Source organism: Drosophila guanche, unplaced genomic scaffold, assembly GCF_900245975.1.
Source record: "Drosophila guanche unplaced genomic scaffold, DGUA_6, whole genome shotgun sequence".
NCBI classification, from domain to species: Eukaryota; Metazoa; Arthropoda; class Insecta; order Diptera; family Drosophilidae; genus Drosophila; species Drosophila guanche.
The window spans coordinates 4687338-4706755 of record NW_022995752.1 but is presented as its reverse complement, the minus strand read 5'-3'; the positions used below and the strand labels follow the sequence as shown (position 1 = coordinate 4706755).

The 19418-nt window shown below is 41.5% G+C and overlaps 1 protein-coding gene across 1 annotated transcript in view; it reads right to left on the bottom strand.

Annotated features, from left to right (window-relative positions):
- Positions 1–19418, bottom strand: part of LOC117588066 (discoidin domain-containing receptor 2) — a 139597-nt gene that overhangs the window by 64373 nt on the left and 55806 nt on the right. Inside the window, exons 4-8 of the mRNA XM_034279126.1 lie at positions 10567–10798; positions 9581–9728; positions 8527–8706; positions 7782–7915; positions 3068–3275 (exon numbers count right to left, since the gene is read on the bottom strand). Coding sequence (XP_034135017.1) covers positions 3068–3275; positions 7782–7915; positions 8527–8706; positions 9581–9728; positions 10567–10798 — 902 coding nt within the window. The remainder of the gene's footprint in view (positions 1–3067; positions 3276–7781; positions 7916–8526; positions 8707–9580; positions 9729–10566; positions 10799–19418) is intronic.

The window sequence follows — 19418 nt, the reverse complement described above, 5'->3', positions numbered from 1 at the left end:
TTCACATACAAAGCGATTTTCAATTAGAAAGGATTAAGCGAGGCAAATTGCACAAGGATTTAAAGCGGAAAAGCATCAGCACGAATCAGCAGTGGCGCAGCGGGGAGCGAAGTTATTGAAATGAATCCCTACACGAATGACTGACTGAATGAATGCCAAATGCATCCAAATCCCAAAGAGTGAAAACAAACAAAGAACAAAAAATGCCAAGCAGAAAATAAGACACAGAGCTACACAGATACGAGTGTAGGCATGCAGATATATGTACATACAATGTATGAGTTTATTGCAATGTTATTGATTTATAAAGGGGAAAGCACTTGCCAGGGCTTACAGGACGGCAGGAGCGAGAAACGAAAGAGGCTTTGGAGAATAAATCTGTAAGGAGAAAGGGGAGCCAATGGAAGGGAAAACCCGAACAAGAAGTGATCATAATGTTGTGAGAACAATAAAATGGGAAATACTCTTCAGTTAAACTTTTTTGGGTGATGTATTAGAGTACCCAAAAAACCTCACCAATTATTAAAAACCTCTTTAAATTCCACTTTAATCTTGCAAATCTGTACCAAAAATTGTGTGTGTTGTGCATTAACCTCATTATCGAGCATCAAACTATTTCGAAATGTAGAGCCCAAGCAGCCAGCAGCAAAAAGGGAATTCACTGCTTTATTATGCAACGTGCAACAAGCAAAAAAGCAAAATAAAAGAGGAAAATAGGAAAAGCAGGAAGCCAGGAAAGCACGATGTACTCTCGAGCGATTTCCCGCACCCTCCGCCCCATCAGCAATCCTCTCAATGCTCAATCCCCCCAATGCTGCTTCACAGGCTCTTGGCACTGCACGGCACTGCTCATTGAGTTGCAAATTTCAAATGCACAAAAGTAATGCAACTCATTTAATTTTCACAATATCCTTGTGCTTTGGTTCTGTTTCTACTGGTGCTGGTGCTGGTGCTGGTGCTGGTGCTGTTGCCACTGCTGCTCCCGCTCCTGCTCCTGGCTTCTGAGTTCTACTGAAGCATATGCGTGGCAAAGTCGAAGCTGCTGCTCGTGTGTGTGTGAGTTCTTCCGTTTCCTCTCTGCCCCTGTTACAATGGAGCAGCAGCAGTGCACTGCACATTCCTTTTCCTCCCTTTAGAGTCCTTCGCCTGCTTTGTATCACTATATGCACAATTGCACACGGCATACGGTACACGGTAGAGCAGGGAAAACAAAGCTACCAGGAGGGAGCATCGCTCCGCTTCCCCTTTGCACTCTCTCTCTCTCTCTCTCTCTCTTACGAGTGCTCATCCCAGAGTTAAGTAAAAATTGGTTCATAGCCTAGACACACACATCGCAGACATAGTTATTCCTATGTGAGTGCACTGAGGGAAAATTGTGGGTTATTCGAGCGAGACGTTAATGAATAATTAATCAAATTAGGAACACGGGGTCTGCGGATGGGCATGGCTAATGAGTTGTCGTTGGACACAGCAAAAGGTGTGGGGTTTGCTGTCCAAAAGGTGTAAGAATAGGGATTATAGGGATGGGTGGATAACCACAGAAAAGTGTGTGTCCGTGCCATTTTTTATTTTTTATAAAATCCTCTTAGTGTAATAAGAATTTAGTAATTTGCTCAGTATTTCCCAAGAATTGGGTTATCAACTTTTTAGTATTCCAGTATTAAATTCAAAATCAATTTAAAATTACCGTACTAACTTTTTCATCATTATTCATTTTTTGTGTAATTTTTTACTCAATTTGAAGTTTTTTATGTTGTAGGTTCATTTTTTATAATTTATATTACTGATAATGGTTGCTGGTATTTCAAACTTCTTTTTATTTTCTAGCTACGATCTTTACTTTTTTTGGAAATAATTTAACTTTTCTACGTCCTTTCCTCTTTTGCATATAAACTCCTCCTTTTCTCTTAGTGTGGCAGTATATTTTGCACCATCGACTGAGCGACCGAGGACTCCCAGTGTTCTAGTTAGAGTCTGGAGCGCTCTCTGTGTGCTTTCATTTTTTTAATGAAATGCGCAAAGAATTTTTAGTGTCAGTGGGAATTTTCAATTGCTCAAAGTTGTTGTTCTAGTTGTTGCAGTTGTTGCAATTGCAGTTTATGTTTGAAGAGCTTGCCCCCGAACAGAAGAACAGTCTGTCTGTCCGTCTTATGGTCCGTCCGTGTGTTGTTTTTGCAGTTTGCCTGGCTAAATTATGTTTACTGCTCTTTCGGGTTGTTCGAAATAAATGAGATGAGGTTGGAGGAGAGGAGAGTTCCCCTGCCAATCGTACATGTGGATTGCAAAAAGGGTTAAAGGCTAAAACGGTAACAGAGGGGAGGCAGGTAAATGCCGTAAATTGTAGGTTGCACAGAGAGAGCAGATTATTTCCAAGTATCAAAGGGGAATTGATGATCCTTTAGGATGCATGAGGTTTTAGGAATGCAAATAACTAGCACTTTTCAACCATTTCCCAGCACACATTTGTACTCCGATCTCTGTTTGAGCTTTAATTATGCACAGCCTTGGGGATATTCCCTGCCCCCACTAACCAGTCAACAACAAGGACATCAAAATTAATTTAAACTACAAACAATAAAGTGCTCCCTGTGGGCGCCATTCTCAGTTCCTGCTGCACCTCTCAGTCGCTGTTAGGTGGCACAAGTGTCTCACCATGTGGCCTGCAACAGGGAGAAGATATTTGTAGATTGCTCGACGCTGATATGACCAGTAATCTGATGAGGGATAGTGGATAAAGGATACAGAATGCAGGTTGCAGGTTGCCCGAGGCAGAATGTGGAACAGCATCTTTGTTATGCAACATAATTGAGCGATAGATTCAGGAACAAATATGCCCCATGGGCCACGCGGTATCCAAAGAGAGTGGCATGGAGGGCTGACAGCCCAGTTAACCCTTTTTATCTGCTGTTTCGTTTCTCGTTTTTTGCGTGCCAGTGTTACATTTTGTAATAAAACAATTTCTGAGCAGAGGCAAAGCAGCATCTGCAGAGGGAACACAACGATGGGTCTTGCTGTGGGTCGCTGTAGGGGTCAGTTGGTGGAGGGGGCAGTGTGGTGTGGCACTTACCTGATATAAACGTAATCTCGCTGAGCATCATCCAGCGGGCGGCGAAATACAAATGCAACTGCAGATAACGCCCCAGGCGATGATGTAATTTGATTGTCACGTCGCGTGCATGATCCAGCACCAGGTCGGGCATATACGAGAATTGTACGGGCTCACCGCCAAACTGACGTCCACCAATGCTGAAGAAGACTTTGGCATGGACAAACACCTGCAAAATGAATGAGTCGGAGAGACAGTGAGAGAGAGGTAGGGGCAGACACACGATGGATGAGTAACTGTTTGGTGCACATTGTTTGGTCTGTTGTTTCTTCTGTCTGAGTGTGTCTTTGTGGCTCTGTGAGTGGCATAATAATTAAAGTAATCATTAAATTAAATATACGCTTCCCGCAGAGGGGTATTCGTTATTTTTTAAATAATTCTTAAGCATTTTTAGCACTCTATTTCCAGTTCTAACTATAGCCAAGCGCGATACATAATTGCGGTAAGAGTATCCCCAGCTCATCATATTCCCAAAGTTGTCTTCATTTTCTGTATGCAGCAAGCGCCTCGCCTGCTTTCCTGACACTTTTGGTCAGTGCCAAAGTTCAGTTATGGGCCCCAGACCACGGAAGTTGTTTGTAATAAAAAAAGATGGGGCAGAGAGGGGTGCAAGAGGTAGGTGGGGGGGTGGTGGAGGCACTCCACGACAGTTCAATTTTGGTCAGTGGCAGACAGTGGCACTCTTTTTCTAGGGCTGCCAGCCGGATGTGTAAGTGTTGTCTGCGGATGGGCAGGGGCTACGGCTACTTCATGGCTAATGAGTTGTCGTTGGACACAGCAAAAGGTGTGGGGTTTGCTGTCCAAAAGGTGTAAGCCAAAAGAAAACGTGGTTGGGATGTCTGACAGACAAAAAATCGATTGAAAGTGATTTTTTTGGTGCGTCTGGGAAAAGATTGTGATTTGAATGGAGTGATTGAATTCGATGGGAATTTAATAAAACGTTAGTCCGGGGTCTATACCGGACTTTTGATTTGAATATTGATTTAAGCATTAGATAATAACTGGAAGGGAATGCGGGACTTATTCCGAATATGGATGTTGATAATAACTATAAATTAAATAAAGATTGCATACATATTTTTTGGATATTTCAAGCGGTGGGAAATAAATAGATTTCATTTCAATTTAAAATAGGTTACAAATTAAAATTAGAAATAGGGAAAAGTCATCTGCAGGCAGTCAGGTAACGGATTATTTTGTGACTTTAGAGCCCCACTGCTCCGGAAATAATGGAACTATAGAAAAACTACCCAAAGATTTTGCCATCGTCTCATAGAAAACGATTTTTCTTTGGTTCTGTTTTCTGAAGGTAATACTTTTTTAGGAAATAATTCTGGTATAGTTTCTACACGTAAAATGGTATTCGGAAAAATGGTTCAAAATATAGGTCTTTAAAATTTCGACAATTATGGCACGAAAATTGACTGATGAATGGAATAATGCTTCAGGCTAGAAAAGCCTTTCAATCACTTATAGGTACAACGTAAAGATAAATCAGAATCAGGCACGTAAAATGAAACATATCATTGCCATTAAGTACAAATGTATGTATGTGCAAATGTAAATTGGATGTATTTAGCTACCTTCCTTGTCTTTTTTTTAATGAACATTCCCATCATATCCACGTCAATCATCAAACATTAACCAACTGTTGTGGTATCAACTGTACCTACATATGTATGCATGTTGTCCAGTATCTTTATTCATAATTTAAGTCTGAAACAGGCTCCAACGGAGATTTACTCAAGATATCCACTTTAATGTTTGTTCATTTAGGAAGCGCCTACTGGCTATGGCTTAAAGCACTTATAAGCGTCGTTAAGAAAGATGTCCAGTCCCGATAATACTTATTAGACATACACAGGTCGCCCCTGATCCCTCTCTATCTTGTCCCTCTGTTGCTCCACGCACTAATTAACCACAAAGTCCACAAACCAATTGGCAGCAGCTTCACAAACGGCACATAAAATTTCAATTACCACAAATTTTCTTGCCAGAGTCTTTGATTTGTGGCCGCCATTTGGAGTGGCTGTTGGAGGTGGAGATGGAGATGGAGTGGAGGAGCTCTACCTGGTCTCTGTAACACACACACCACACACACTTCTCTCTCGCTGATGGGCTCTGACCATTCGGTTTATGGCCTATGCCATGGCCATTGCCCCATAATTTACAGCGGCAGCACCGTCTCTGTATCGTGTGGCTCCCTCTCTCTTTCTCTCTCTCTCTCTCTCTCTCTCTCTGTCCGTGTCGTCGCTTCGCTATAATTCTTATTTTTATGATTTTTCATTACCATTTGCTTGCGCAGAGACTTTTTCCTCGACGAAATGAACCATAAGTCATCAAATTACTTAGAGACGAGGATACAAGACGCAGGAAGATCTCTGGTTTTTGCGGTTGAATACTGCCGTTTATGATGCATTTGATAAGCTTTAGAATTATGCTAATTGTGTTTTAATTATGTGAGATGCGTGTGGCCACCTGCCCCACCAACACCACTACACCACACCACACACTCGTTGCATGTCCAGAGATGTACTCGATAAGGAGACCTTCTGTTGGTTTGTTTGTTTGACTTTGTCTTTAGCATTTCTAATGAGCGGTCAGTAGGTCTTCCCATCGCTGTGTGTTTGCTCTTTAAAATGCATGCCCCACTGATTTATTAGCACGATTAAGGCCATCAAATACGTGTGGTCCTCTTAATTATGTTTGGTTATTGATGTGTGTTCTGTCCGCTGGTGGGGTTAGACTTCTGTTTTGTCTGCCTGTGGGGTTGGACTTCTGTTTTGGAATGATTAGCGCAGGTTCCCATGGGACTTTCCGTACTAATTATATCTCTAACTGAGGGATAAGTGCCTTATGTGACCCATATTTTGCCTTTGCAAACTATATGTTTGTACCCCATAAAACCCATAAAAATCACATGCCACAACATATTTTTACCATTTTATCTAACAATCGGCGCAACTTTGATGTGGAAAAGTAACCAAAAAGGAGGAAACAACCATGGCAAGTATCTATACAAAAAGGTGAAACAGGGTAACTCCGATAAAAGTTCAACGTAATTATGATAGAGCTGTTATTTGACGACCTAAATATCCATACACAAAGTTTTCCCCTGCACACGAAAACATTGATTAATTTGACACAAATTTGACAAGCCTATTGCCATGGCGAGTGTTTTCTACGGGACGGACTGGGCTACACACCATATAAAACCTCTATTCAATAATAAAACCAAAGCGAGCGAACGAATATGAGTGAGCGAGAGATAACATCGAATGCGGGGGGAGTTGTGTGGGTGTAGGTAATTATTAAACTGTCAAACGATACTCGAGAATGTCAGAGGCAGGAAACTTACAACAAAATTATGACCACGGTGTTTGGAAAGATTACTAGAAGCTGAGAAAGACTACTTTGTATTACTAATAAAAGAGGAACAACTGTAGGAACAGGAAAATCAATCTTTTGGGTATTATATATTTATATATTCCATGGAGGAAACTCTTAATAAATGTATAAAAAAATTACTTGCAAATTTCCCTGCCCATTTCTATAGTTTAAAGAATAATTTTTAGCTGACTTTCTCTTAATTTCCCTTATACGAAATCTACTTGCAAGAGTAAAACATTTCAAAGATTAGACATAATCATTATGCCTTACAAATACTCTAATAAATTCTAGTGTGAAAAAGAGTTTTAGCAGCAATAAAGACCTCAAGATCCCCTCCTCTTGTGTGCTTTAATTGTTTGAACACCCTTCTCCAGCCCCACTACCTTCAATTTCCGCCTAATTCCTTCAATTCTTATCTGTCAATGTGGCCATAGCTCTCTGCCTCCAATACTGACTTTGTGGTTGATTCTGAATGTTAACACATTGCCACTCCATATAGCTGCAGTAATTTGGGTCAATGGACTTGAAAATTCTGTGTGTTCTGTTTCAAGTTCTGTTGCCAGTTTGATGCGAGGTTGGGGGGTAAATACTCTACAAAGAAATAAACATGGTCCAATCATTTTTTATATGTATGCACAGATATGCTCTCTCGTGTATAATCGTTTTGTGTATCTGTGTGTTCTGTGTGTGCGCACTCGAATCGTTTGTTTACTTTCGATAAAGACCGACAATGCGCGAGTAAGGAAATTGACTCCATAATGGTAGTGCAGCACCCCAAACTGCACTCTGTAGCCCCTCCCAGCAGTCCTCGAGCAGAGTCCAGAGCTCTCTCCACCATCAGCTATTCCCGCCACCAGCAGCGATCTGCCCTTCCCCCTCTCCGCTCTTACACTCAAGTACCACCTGAGGTTCGTCTTCCATCCCTCTCTCTCTCGCTCTCTCTCTCCCCCGCGTTCTCTTTCTATCAATTACCGTTTGTTTAGGTTCGATTTCGTATTTGCTTTGTTTATAAAACAGCGTTGTATTTGTTCTGCGTTTTTGTACATTTTTATTTTATTATTGCATTGTGGCATTTATTTGCTGCCGCCAGTTTGTCTGGCATTGGAATTGTATCGGTTCGGGATCGTTCGGTGTTGGGGTCTGTGCCATAACATTTTACGATTTCCAAACACTAGAGCGGAGAACGCAGTGTTTACAGAATTGATTGTGCATTGAGAGGAGAGTTTAAACCAGGGCAAACCCATGAGGCACCCTTTTCTTATCTAGAGTCTTTGATATCGCTTACCTGCACATATTTGGAGAACATATTATTCGTGTGTATAATGACAGCACTGAAATTCCGTACAGTTTCAAATTCGAAAGTGATTTCCACGGGTCGACCCAAGAGCGTGTCATTACGCCAGCCAATCCACTCGAAACCTGCAGGGAAAATATTAAATAAAATCAAACATTAAATGGGAATGAAATGGGGAATGAATGGGGGGAAAACGGTATACAAATCTACAAATACAGACGACTATGCTTGGCATTTATCAATGCATTTTGTACGCTATTTAGTACCCCAGAGGATTGGCACACCTCCAAAGTACGAGTATTATTGTTGAGCACTGCAAAACCATCATTAGTTATGCGGTCTATGGTCTAGTTGTTGGCAATTTTATGTGACATTTATGCACAGTCTAGAAACTTCACTGTAGAGTGGCGATTGTGTGCAACTCCACAGTAGTGAGGGGGGACTGTAGGGAACTTTTCTGCAGTCTGGGGATTGTGTGGAACTTCTATGCAGACTGGAAATTGTATGGAGTTCCTCAATCGACTGTGGACTAGCTGAAACTGCTCTACGCACTCCAGATTGGACACCAGACTGCCGACTGCACACTAGTTTATGTGACAATTACATGGACTACCTTTCGTGCAATTTATACACTCGTATGCGGGGGAGCAAACTTCTCTTTTATTGCCTTCTTAGATCTAAAGCCGACACAAATCACACACTAAACACGACACAATACACTCCACATGAGTCTTACCTTTGCCAAAGCCATTGATATCATTGCGAAAGTTATCCTTGCCCCGCTGTCCATCCACCAGTTGGCCCAGGCCATTCACATAGCGATCGGCCTCCTCATGGCCATCGTAGGTCTTGTCCGACAGATCGATTTCCATGCCCCGCTGCATGCCCTTGGGTATGCTGTACGACACGATGCCCTCTGCAAAAATAGTACATGAGAGACAGAGACAGAGAAAGGAAAAGGAAAATGAATCTAGAGTTCAGTTTAAAGCGATTTGTGGGGTCATATATCCTCCTTCCACTCTTAATTGTAAGCCTATTTTTTACGAGTATTTTTGCAAGTATTTGGGGGAGTTGCAGCGGGCGAAAGAGTGTGTGCAATTGCCATGGAAAACTGTAAATTAAATACTCGCCTCCTGCCACATTGCAATCTTTAATAAAACAACAAAAAGAAAAACCAACTAAAGTTTCTTCGTGCTTTGGGGGCACCCCCAAACAACAGCCAAAGCGAAACAAAGTCATCAAGAAAAAACCGGTCCCATGGCTGATTGCATGCTTCAAGATATTTGTAATACACTTTACGGTTTAAAGGATATGTACATACATACATTCGTTTATAGGAAATGTTTAATCTTAAAATTAAATTCAAATGATTTAAATTCAATTAAAAAAAATAATAGGTATAAATTTTTAATAAAAAAGAAACATTTAAATTTAATATTTAAAGAACATTTATTATTAATTTGAAATAAATGTGCTCCCTAAGTAAATAATGTTTATCACAATTTTAATTTATTCCTACAATTATTTGTTGCTAAGTATTCGTCAGGACATTGCCCATTCGACTATCATTACATAAAAATTTCCCCTCCTGGTTTTGCTGCTATAAAGATACTTTTTCTTGTTGTTGTGCTTCTGCCTCAAGACACGGAACAAGTGCGAAATGTTGAAGATCAGAGGTTTTGGGTGGAGAGACGTTGCTGATCAGAGGGACAGAGAGAGATAGCGATGTGTGAGAGCATAACTCATGGGTTCAGTGGCAGGGGCAGGGACGGAGGCACCGTTTTACTTACCTTCCCAGGCACAGCCAACGATCTCAGCGCGCAGGCAGACAGTGCGATCGTACTGACTGTAGGGATAGATGCGCACCTTCGATGCAAAGATGCTCGGCTGCAGCACGTTCTCCACCTCGCTGTAGGTGTTTATATTCCCCGGTAAAACCTGCAACAACAGACAGAGAGAGATTATAAATGGGGTCTCATGAGGCAGGAATATTCGTCGTACGTTGTGTAGGTGGGAATCCCTGAGCGGGACCAAAAACAAAAGCGTTAAAATTGATTTTCCATTGCTTGCACACAATAAATCGATGGTGCAAACTATGGAATTGAGGGATGGAGAGGGAGAGGGAGAGGGAGAGAGAGCGGACTGGATTTCGTGAAACACCTACGCAATTTTCGCCTCTCTTTTGTGGGGCGATAGTTCGCACGTAAATTGTTTGGCTAAAAGATGCAATATCTTGCAGGCACCCAGAGGCTATTAAGATTCGTATCTGTTCGGTTCGAGGAGAATGTTCGCATGGGCCTGGCCTCGTGATTAATGTGTGAAGAGAGTGAGAGGGAGAGGAAGAGGAAGAGAGAGAGAAAGGAAGAGATAGATGTCTGTGGATATGAGAGAGCGTGAAAGGGTAACTAGAGACTATTTTTGGGGGATTGGAATAGCTATTAACGAGTCAATTTTTGACTTAGAAAAATCGAATCTGAGCCATTTTCTGATGTTTATCGACTTTGGAGGACAGAAAGATATTTATTTATTGAAAGTCAGAACAATTTAAGTGGTTTCAGCTTGTAAGACACCTAAATTGAATGCTCGGAAATATAAGCTAGCATTGTTTCAGCGTTGAAATGGGATTTACCAAGAGATTCAACTTCTTTCCCAATGGTTGTGGTTCCAATTTTCATGCTTTAATCTTTTTTTGGGACGAGAAATCCTGTCACGATGAATTCCCTCAACATTTCGTGCCTCACGTAATCATCTCGAAGTACTCACACTCTAGACTTACCTCTTTCCCTTGAATACTCTTCCAGCGTATCCATTTCTCAAAGCCTGGCCGCCAATACTCCACCACATAGGCCTCGGTGTACTCCTGGCCCTGACCTTTGCCAAAGCGACCCTGAGTGCGTATGGCGCTCACCAAATGCACCTGCAGCAGATCAATCTGTAGATATTCCTGCAGTCCACGCGATACCATATGCTTGGGACACCAGGCACCACCATTATTATCCACCTTAAGTCTGCAAAAAAGATACCACAGATTAATAGGGCAGCCTATAGGCAAGCACAAATCATGCAACTAAAATCCATTAAATGTACCCTTTTTTTTTTGGGTTGTTAACTTTAATTACAAAATATTTATTAACTTTATTTTTTCAAAATTTTTTTAGTGGGCTTTATGTACTTCATTTATTGTAAACCCAAAGCTTGCACTGATTGAGTGGCTCCGCATAAAAAAAAAGAAGTTCTTTCTGTTACACGCCCATTTCTTGTTTTTATATTTCCTTTTTTTTCTGCCATTCATTTGTTTTTTATGTATTTTTTGTATTGTTTGATGTCATTTGCATTTGGCGTTAATTATTTAATTAAATTTATGTAGGTACTGTTTGCTTCGATTAACAAAAGAAAATTGTAATCGAGATGCACATTTGAGTGGAGGTTGAGTCTGTAATTAAATGATTGGCACCAACACGCACAGAGCAGAGGGGTGACTATGGCATTCTCCATTAAAATACTCTACTGATTGCCACTTCATTGCCATGTTGCAGTTGTCATTGGGGTTTCATGTGCTTTTTGTGGCAAACAGTTCATAGGATATTTAATATAGGTTGCTCTGTAAGTGAGTTTCGTTTGAAAAGGGAGTTTCTAAGGCTTCAAATAGTTAACATTTGTCGTAATAAAAAATGTACAGAACATGATTTATGTTTGCAGAAAGGTTTTGTTTGGTTTTTGGCTTTAACAATTATTGCAATAATAATTGCTTTTAATTTGTCAATTCTCTAAAATTCTGACTGATATTTTAGTAACTGAAGCAAACTCTTTGCTGAAGAAGCTTTTATCCCTCCAACACATGTAAAAAGTTCAATTTATGTTATTTTTTGCTTAAAAAACTCCTTGGCCACAGTAACCATTACATTTTGTTGTACCTCTATGTACATTTTGTGTCAGATTTACGTAGTTGATTTAAGGATTAAAGGATTAAAGCAATTAATGAACAATGAACAACAAATATTTATTCCTAGTTTTACCTTTAATTCTGCGTACATATTTTTAGTACTTAAACTTTTCTATCAGAATATGTAGAAACACAAATAAGATGATTTATGATCCTTTTTTCGTATCTCTATTTCAAACATGGCATCCACTTCACACTTCCTCAAAGAAAAGTAACTCCAACTTTCTTAACCCCACATTCAGCGCCAACTCACAAACAGATTTTACCAGCTCCATGGCTAATAGAAACATATTTCCACAGTGCCACATGTTGCATAGCATACCAGCCATAAATATGCAAAAACTTCCTTATGGCAGAGAGCTCCCTTTACCCTTTATCCCTTTCCCTGTATGTGTATTATGCCTCTGCAGTCCATGCTGGGAAAGCTGTGAAAATTGTTGCAAAAGAGTCAATAAAATTGCATGATTTACTAGAGTTGTGTGCCCATCGCCAGGGACTAGAAAACTAGATAAAATATGGAATATTGTCCGTTTGTGTGTTGCACTATAAACTGTACACTGTACAGTCAAACTCAAGTGTCTGAGTGTGAGTGTGAGTGTGAGTGTGTTGCCGCCACACAAAAGGAAATTGTCGCAATGCAGTTGCAGGTTGCAGTTTGAGTTTTTGAAAGTTTGTTTTTGGGTGCCCAACCCCCCCTGTCAAGTGACGCGGTGTGTGGTTAACTTTTCTGTCGCTCTCTGCACTGTTTTTCGTTTGGGGGGTTCCAAAATTGAAAGTGAAAAGTGCCACAGAATGTACCAGCAGCAGCGGGAAACAGGAGCAGGAGCTGTGAGAATTATCTGCGGCAAAAAGCGGCAAAGTTTTCAAAAGTCATTCATAGCCCATTCAATTTTTGATTATGCAAATTGCCATTCACCTTGACACGCAAAACATCATTCACACCAAATATGCAATTTCCCCACCCCCAACCAATGAAAAACCATGAAAAATTGAGAGTGAAAACTCGTTTTTCCATTCAATGAAAGTTTGAGTTGTTTTTTGCTGATTGGATGTGGGGGAAAATACTTTTAAACGTGGAAGAAAGACCGTGGCAAAAGTCTTCTTTTTATGGATAAACCTCTTAAACCAATGCAGGGAAAATTGAGTAGGAAAAATGACATGGAGCTGGGTGGGTGGCATGCGGTTAGTGGTGCGCGAGTTTCTGTATTTCCTCCAGCCCATATGCATCCCATCCATGACCTACATTCACGCTATCCTTTCGCTTCCTCCTTGGGTGTGTGGGTTTTTTTATTTTCTTGCCACATATGGCAGGGGCCACGTTTTTATACCCGGAACTTGAAGAGTAAATAGGGTATATTGTATTTGTGGTCGGAGCAATGTGCGTAGCGCACAGTGGGAAACGTTTCAGACCCCATAAAGTATATATATTCTTGATCAGCATCAACAGCCGAGTCTATGTCTGTCCGTCTGTGCGTCCGTCTTGATGAGCGCCTGGATATCAGAGACTCTAAGAGGTAGAGTCACCTAATTTTGTGTGAAGACTCATGTGATATCATCACATCACATAGACTATATCTATCTGATCACCGAATTGGGATTGGATTGGATCATTATTAAAGCCCCATCCAGAAGCTTAGCTCGAGCTTGCCTATTGTTATCATTCTTTCTCGTTCGCACTCTCTGCCTCATGCAGACAGATGTAGAATAAACGTAAAATGTCTAATTCGATAAAAACCACTAAGGTACAGAATACCGATAGAGCACCATGTATAAAAGTTGTGACGCTTACAAAGCGTCTCACGAACGTTCCTACTCATTTCTTCTTTTTGTTATGCTATTTACGTTAATCGCGGTTTACAACGCGCCACAGACAGCGGCACCGACAGGATCTACGCCACGATATATGCAAAGCAGTAGGAAAAGGGGAACGGGAAAAGGAACAGCGGCAGGCTGTGGGCCACAGGCAGCGGCAGAGGCACAGGCAGAATCACCAGCAGGCTGTGGCAGAGTCATGGAGAACCAAGTCACCAAGTTGACTCGGATGCCAAGCTGCCATATTGTGTCCTTGCCCCAAAACCCCTCACAAATCTCCATCTACCCAATCCCACAAATCTCCCCCTTCTCTCCACATCATGCCATAATTTTGCCCTATCCCCCTGCTCTTGCCACAATTTCTGTGGGCCAATGCCTGCATTTGCGTACCCGTATTTTATTTTTGTTGTTTCTTGTTAAAGCGCGTCGAGTTTTTCAACATTAATATCAATTTGGTTCTCATAAATCCAATGAGACGTGTATCCAGGGAAAAGCCACAGTGGAAGAGGGAAATGGAAAGGGTGATGGTAAGGGGAGGAGGCACTGACAGTTGACGCTGAATTTTTCTTTTTACAAGAGTATTTCTGTTTATAATTTTTGTATATTCCTGACTTAAATAGGGATAATGGAGTAACCGAAAGGTGAACAAAAACGTTTGTTAAGCGACTAATTGGGCAAAGAATTGTATTAAATAATTAAGGAATTGAAACATTTGTCTTTTAGAGGATTTAAGAGTGTTTTAATATTGGAATTTATTTTTAAAAACATTTTTAAAGAAGCCAAACAAAGTAACAGCTATAAATGATAAATTCCATAAAAAATAAAAGAAAGTCGCAGCTTTGGGTAACATATACCTAAAATAGAGAAGGATTTAGGCACTTTTCCGCTTGATGTTATTATTGAAATGCATCGCAAGCAACATCCTCGAGCCGTTGTCTTGTCAAATAGCAGCAACGACCCGAGGAAGTTTGCTCAGATAGATCCAGCTTAGAAACTCAGGCACACACGAATATTCGATTTAAATCCAAATATTGACGATTCAAATTTTCATGGAACAGTAAATAAAATTTGCTTTAGAAAAGGAAACACGAAGCTTGAAGCGTTTGAGTTTGCCTCACAGGCAACTTCCTCGGTCCATGGGATTTCACAAATGCACAGCCATGACCCGAGGAAGTTTGCTGTGAGAGAACTCCAATATTATGAACATCCAAGGAAAATTAATAAACATGAAGGACCCTCAGGCTTAAGCTCAGATTTGTGCATTTAAATAACATAAATTATATTTAAAAAATTAATTTTAAAGGGTATTCGTACGATTTGAGTACAACACACAAATCCAAAGCGCTAAAGCTTCCTCTTCTACTTTCCCCCTACCCCTAGCTGCTGCTGTTTATTACCGTTAACATATGGGTCACCTGGGAGCTGGCAACTCGTACTTTAGGACTGTACTTTTTAGCAAAATTTGCATGACACCAAAGGCGCTGCTGTGTGCTCTCAAAAATGTTTTCTCAATGCGCACACAGAAAATTGGCCAAATAATGTCAGACGAGGACGAAGACGACTACGAATCTTGAGCTCCCGTCTGCTCCACTTACATAATGCAAGTTTTGCGGCAGGAAAAGGTGCAGCTGCAGCGAGTAACAAGCGACAGCAGCCTCTTCAAATTCCATGCCAAATACGTTAAGAGTCATTTTACAAGAAACCAGAAGAGAGCAACTAGGAAGAAGAAATATCTTCCTTTCATTAGCATCGTTTTGGCTGGTTGGCAGAAGAAAGCACTAACGAGGCGTGCAGGTTATATAATACCCGAAAACTATTTGCTTGAAACCCCCTCAAAAACCCATGGGGCATTCCGTGCGAAAATTTTATAATATTCTTCCTGCTTTTTTGGGTGGGTGGTCCTGCTAGATTTCGGTTTCGGGTTTCCTTTCGTGGTTTCGTTTTATGGCAAATTGTTGCATACTTTGCGGGGCCTTAGTCATTTCCATTGCATACTGTGCAGCGTTATGGGTCAGCAGCAGGAAAATGGAGAAGCAGCAGAAGCAGGAACCAGAGAAGGAGGAACAGTAGAAAGCGGAACAGGGTCCATAGAAGAAGAGCTGTAGAAGGAGGATACGGTAAAAGTCGTCCTACCCGTGGCACCTCCTAACAGCCAAGGCTTTATTTTAAAGCAAATGCAACTAAAATATGCCATAAAAGGTTTCTGCAGCTATCGCATAACTGCAGCACACGATGTTACGTGCCTGCGTTTCCGCTTTCCAGTGGCGCTCCAACCCCCCTGTTTTTACCACAAAACACACAACTAAGTGGCGGCTGTAATGTTGAATTTTCACACACACACGGACACATACGGACACGGACGCGTCCACACACGCTTTCAGGGACTCTCTCTCTCTCTCTGGCACACACGCTAACTGGGTCTTGTGTTACTTTATGCGACCACCAGGCAACGTCAGAAATTAGAAACGAAACGCAGACACAGTTACACACAAACACATGGTAATACACGGACATAGATACAATTATGGGGTATCCTTTGGGGCAGGGTAATGGGAGAATTCAGCTCGTTTTTAATATAAATTCATGTCGCTTTCACTTGCTCCGCTCTGCCGCCGGCTCCCTGCCTCACTTCATCTCCACCTTTCTCTGGGTTACACATTTATTTAGTTAATTATGAAAATATATGAGAATGTGTTTGTGTGTGTGTGTGTGTGTGGTGGTGTCTCTGGTACCATATGGCATTGGGGAAATGCGAACATGGAAGAGAGTGGAAGGGACAGAACGACCTTTCCATTCTCTAACTCCCTCTTTACCTCTCTCTTCACACTTCTGCAGATAACTAGTGAAAGTTTTTTGCATTCCATTTACTGGTTTTATCAATATCAGGAAATGTTAACAAATGTTTATATAAAATAAACAGGAAGGAAAGCAAGAACAAGCAGTAGTCAAGGAAGGAGAGAGAGAGAGAAACTATTCATTATATTTATTCAATTAAAACGAATACAATTATATCAATAAGTATATTATCAAGAAATCTCCATGTTTTATCCACCTCCAAATCATCATAAACTGAGTTGAACCCGAGTGAACCTGCACCTTTGACCCACTCTCCACACATGTATTCAGCTTATAGAATACTCCCCTGTCCTTTTGTTCCGTGCACACCCTGTTACGGGGCATGCTAATTTGATCATTTATTTATTTTCTATGCAGTAGAGAAGACATTTCTATGCTCATAAGTTATTTAGATTCCCCAGACTAAGAATAGGCTCGTATTGTAAGATACTTTGGTACCTTTGTACTTATTTGGTTTTCTTTAGAATGTTCCTCATTCGAGCCCATTCCAGAACCCCAGGTTTGACACAATGGTTTCCTCATTATTGGCCCCTCTTTCTCCCCATATGCATCCCCTTTTAGGGTCCACTTTAGCCGCCTCCCTAATTTATTTCATTTCGCTTTATGCAAAATCGAATTTGCATATGAGTCTAGCTGCTCCTCTACTTAAAGGATAGGTGCAGCCCCTTCTCACTCCTTCGATTGGCTTGTTTAGCCACAGGACAATGCAAACATCCATGTCTGTGACCTTTTTTTTCTCTTTTTGTTTAGATTTTGCCTTCTTTCTTCTCACTTTATTCTATTTTTCTTTTTCTGGCTATTTTATGCTTTATTTTTGAGTGGGGGAAGTCTCTATTAAATTTCCCTGATTTTGTTTTTGTATCTTTTTGGGTTTGAACTTGCTTTTTTTTAATGAGTCTCGAGATATGCAACAACAGAGGAGCAGAAGCAGAGGATTTAAAGTTTGCGCCTAGAAGTGGAATACAGTTTCTTTAGTGCGACACAAAAAGTTAAGCCGATTTCCAGGCGAATTCGAGTGGGTCCTTACCCGTAGAAGTCTCGCCTAGTTGTCCCCTTGGCAACTTAACTTTTGCTTCGAGTGGGGAAAAACTTAAGCGGCTTAAATTTTGGGGCAGCAATTGAGAGAGCGAGAGAAGAGAGATAGCGCCACTAACATATGTTAGAGGATACAGGGCACACGTCAGAGTTGGTCTAATAGGGGGAGGAGTATAAGGAGGAGGAATGGCAGGAGAAGGATTGAAGGGGTTCTCACTGTTCTCACTCAACATTTTTGTATTTCACCCGAGAGCGGAGGAGCTATGCTTCTCACTTACCAGAGGAGTGCGAGAAGCTTGCAAAATATTTGCCTTACCAATTTTGCCCACTCGACATACGAGTGTCTGTAAGATGCTTAAGGATATTGCCTCCACCCTTTCCCTTGCACCCTCACCCTTACCCTTAGCATATTTATTTTCCATTTTCTTGCTAGCTTTTTTAATGCCACTTGATGCAATTAAAACGATAAGGCAACAGTTCCTTTTCCTTTCTCTTATTTTTTGTCTCTTTATTTTTCAGCTAGCGGCGCGTCGCGTAAGCTACTAAAAATTATATTTTACGATTGTCATAAAGACGGCGGTGCACCCGCTACCCCTCCGACTGTGTCCCATGCCCACGGCAGCACCAATCGACCGACCCCCTTTTTTCCCAAAAACAATGAGGCCTCTGCCTTCACTTTGTGCCCTGGCGCGCTCTCCGGCGCCAGAGTTTTTAATTAAAAATTCCCTCTGTGTCCCGCCCCCCCTCCGCCTTGCCCTACGCCTTTCTTCGCTCTGTTCTTTTTGCCAAAATATTTTGGTAAGCTCTCTCGTCTCTCACTCGTCACAGGCGTGGGGCAGGGAGTGCGCCGAATCCTTTAACAAATTAATTTTTAGCCTCAAAATGAGGCGGCAGCTGGCTTTAATTGCTTGTTGCCACGTACCTTGGTGGCAGCAGGCAAGGAATGGGAACAGCCCCCCCGTTAGGGAGGTGGAGATGAGTGGCATTCAGGCGATAGATTGACATTGAATTGAGTTTCTTACGCCACAGAAAAGACAGTTCGAACTGCTTAAGGTAAATGGCTGCATTAAGCTTTAGGGAAGTGCGGTGGGGGAGCTGAAGATTTCTTAAGAGTAGTTGAATGGAATGGCAGATAATTGATGCTGGATGCTATTTAAGTGGCAGAGCTGTGTAAAGATTTAAAATGTGTACAAGTTAAGGTTGAAAATCCGTTTGAAGTTTTCCTCCTTTTTTGTATGAGAAATCTCAAATTTCTGGCAATTTTTGTTCTTTAAAGAATGTCTTAAACCCATCTCGGGCACTCTGTCTGCCTCTTACTCGCTCTCTCTCTGGTCTGCCTCTTTCTCTGACACTCTCTGCCCCTTGCCGGCTCTCTCTTAGTCTCTGTCTAACGCTGTCTGTTCCGCATAACCCACATTAGAAGGGAAGCATAGCCTCTATATGTGTGTCTCTCCTTGGGCTCTCACTGTGCTCCTCCTGCTGCTGCTACTCCCCCTTTTTGCACCTTCTACCTTCTGCTGGTTCTTCTTTGGCAAAAGCATAATGGCTTTTGTGTTATGCTTTTATGATTGAAGGCGAAAAACAAAGCGAGAGCTGGAGGAAAAGGGAAAAGCTGTGCCCTCAACCCTTGCACGTCACACAAATTGCAAACGGAACGGACGACAAACATGTGGCGTATGTGTGTGTGTGTGTGTGTGTGTGTGTGAGCGTGTGTTTGTTTGTGGGTGTGCATCGATTTTCCTTTTGGCCATAAAACGCTAATGGTCGGGACCCTAAGCGTCTTTTGTTCCTTGCTCGCCCTGTCGCTCGCCTCACACACGCTCTCTCTTTCCCTTTCGCCCTGTCTCTGTCTCTTTTCGCAGAACAGAAGCTGCCCTGTAGCCATTTTGCTTTTCATATTTTCCATTGAACTTCAAGCCGACATCTCTCTGTTTTTTTACAGGGTATTCTTAAGCAGGGGTATACGCGTTCGGGTAAGCGGC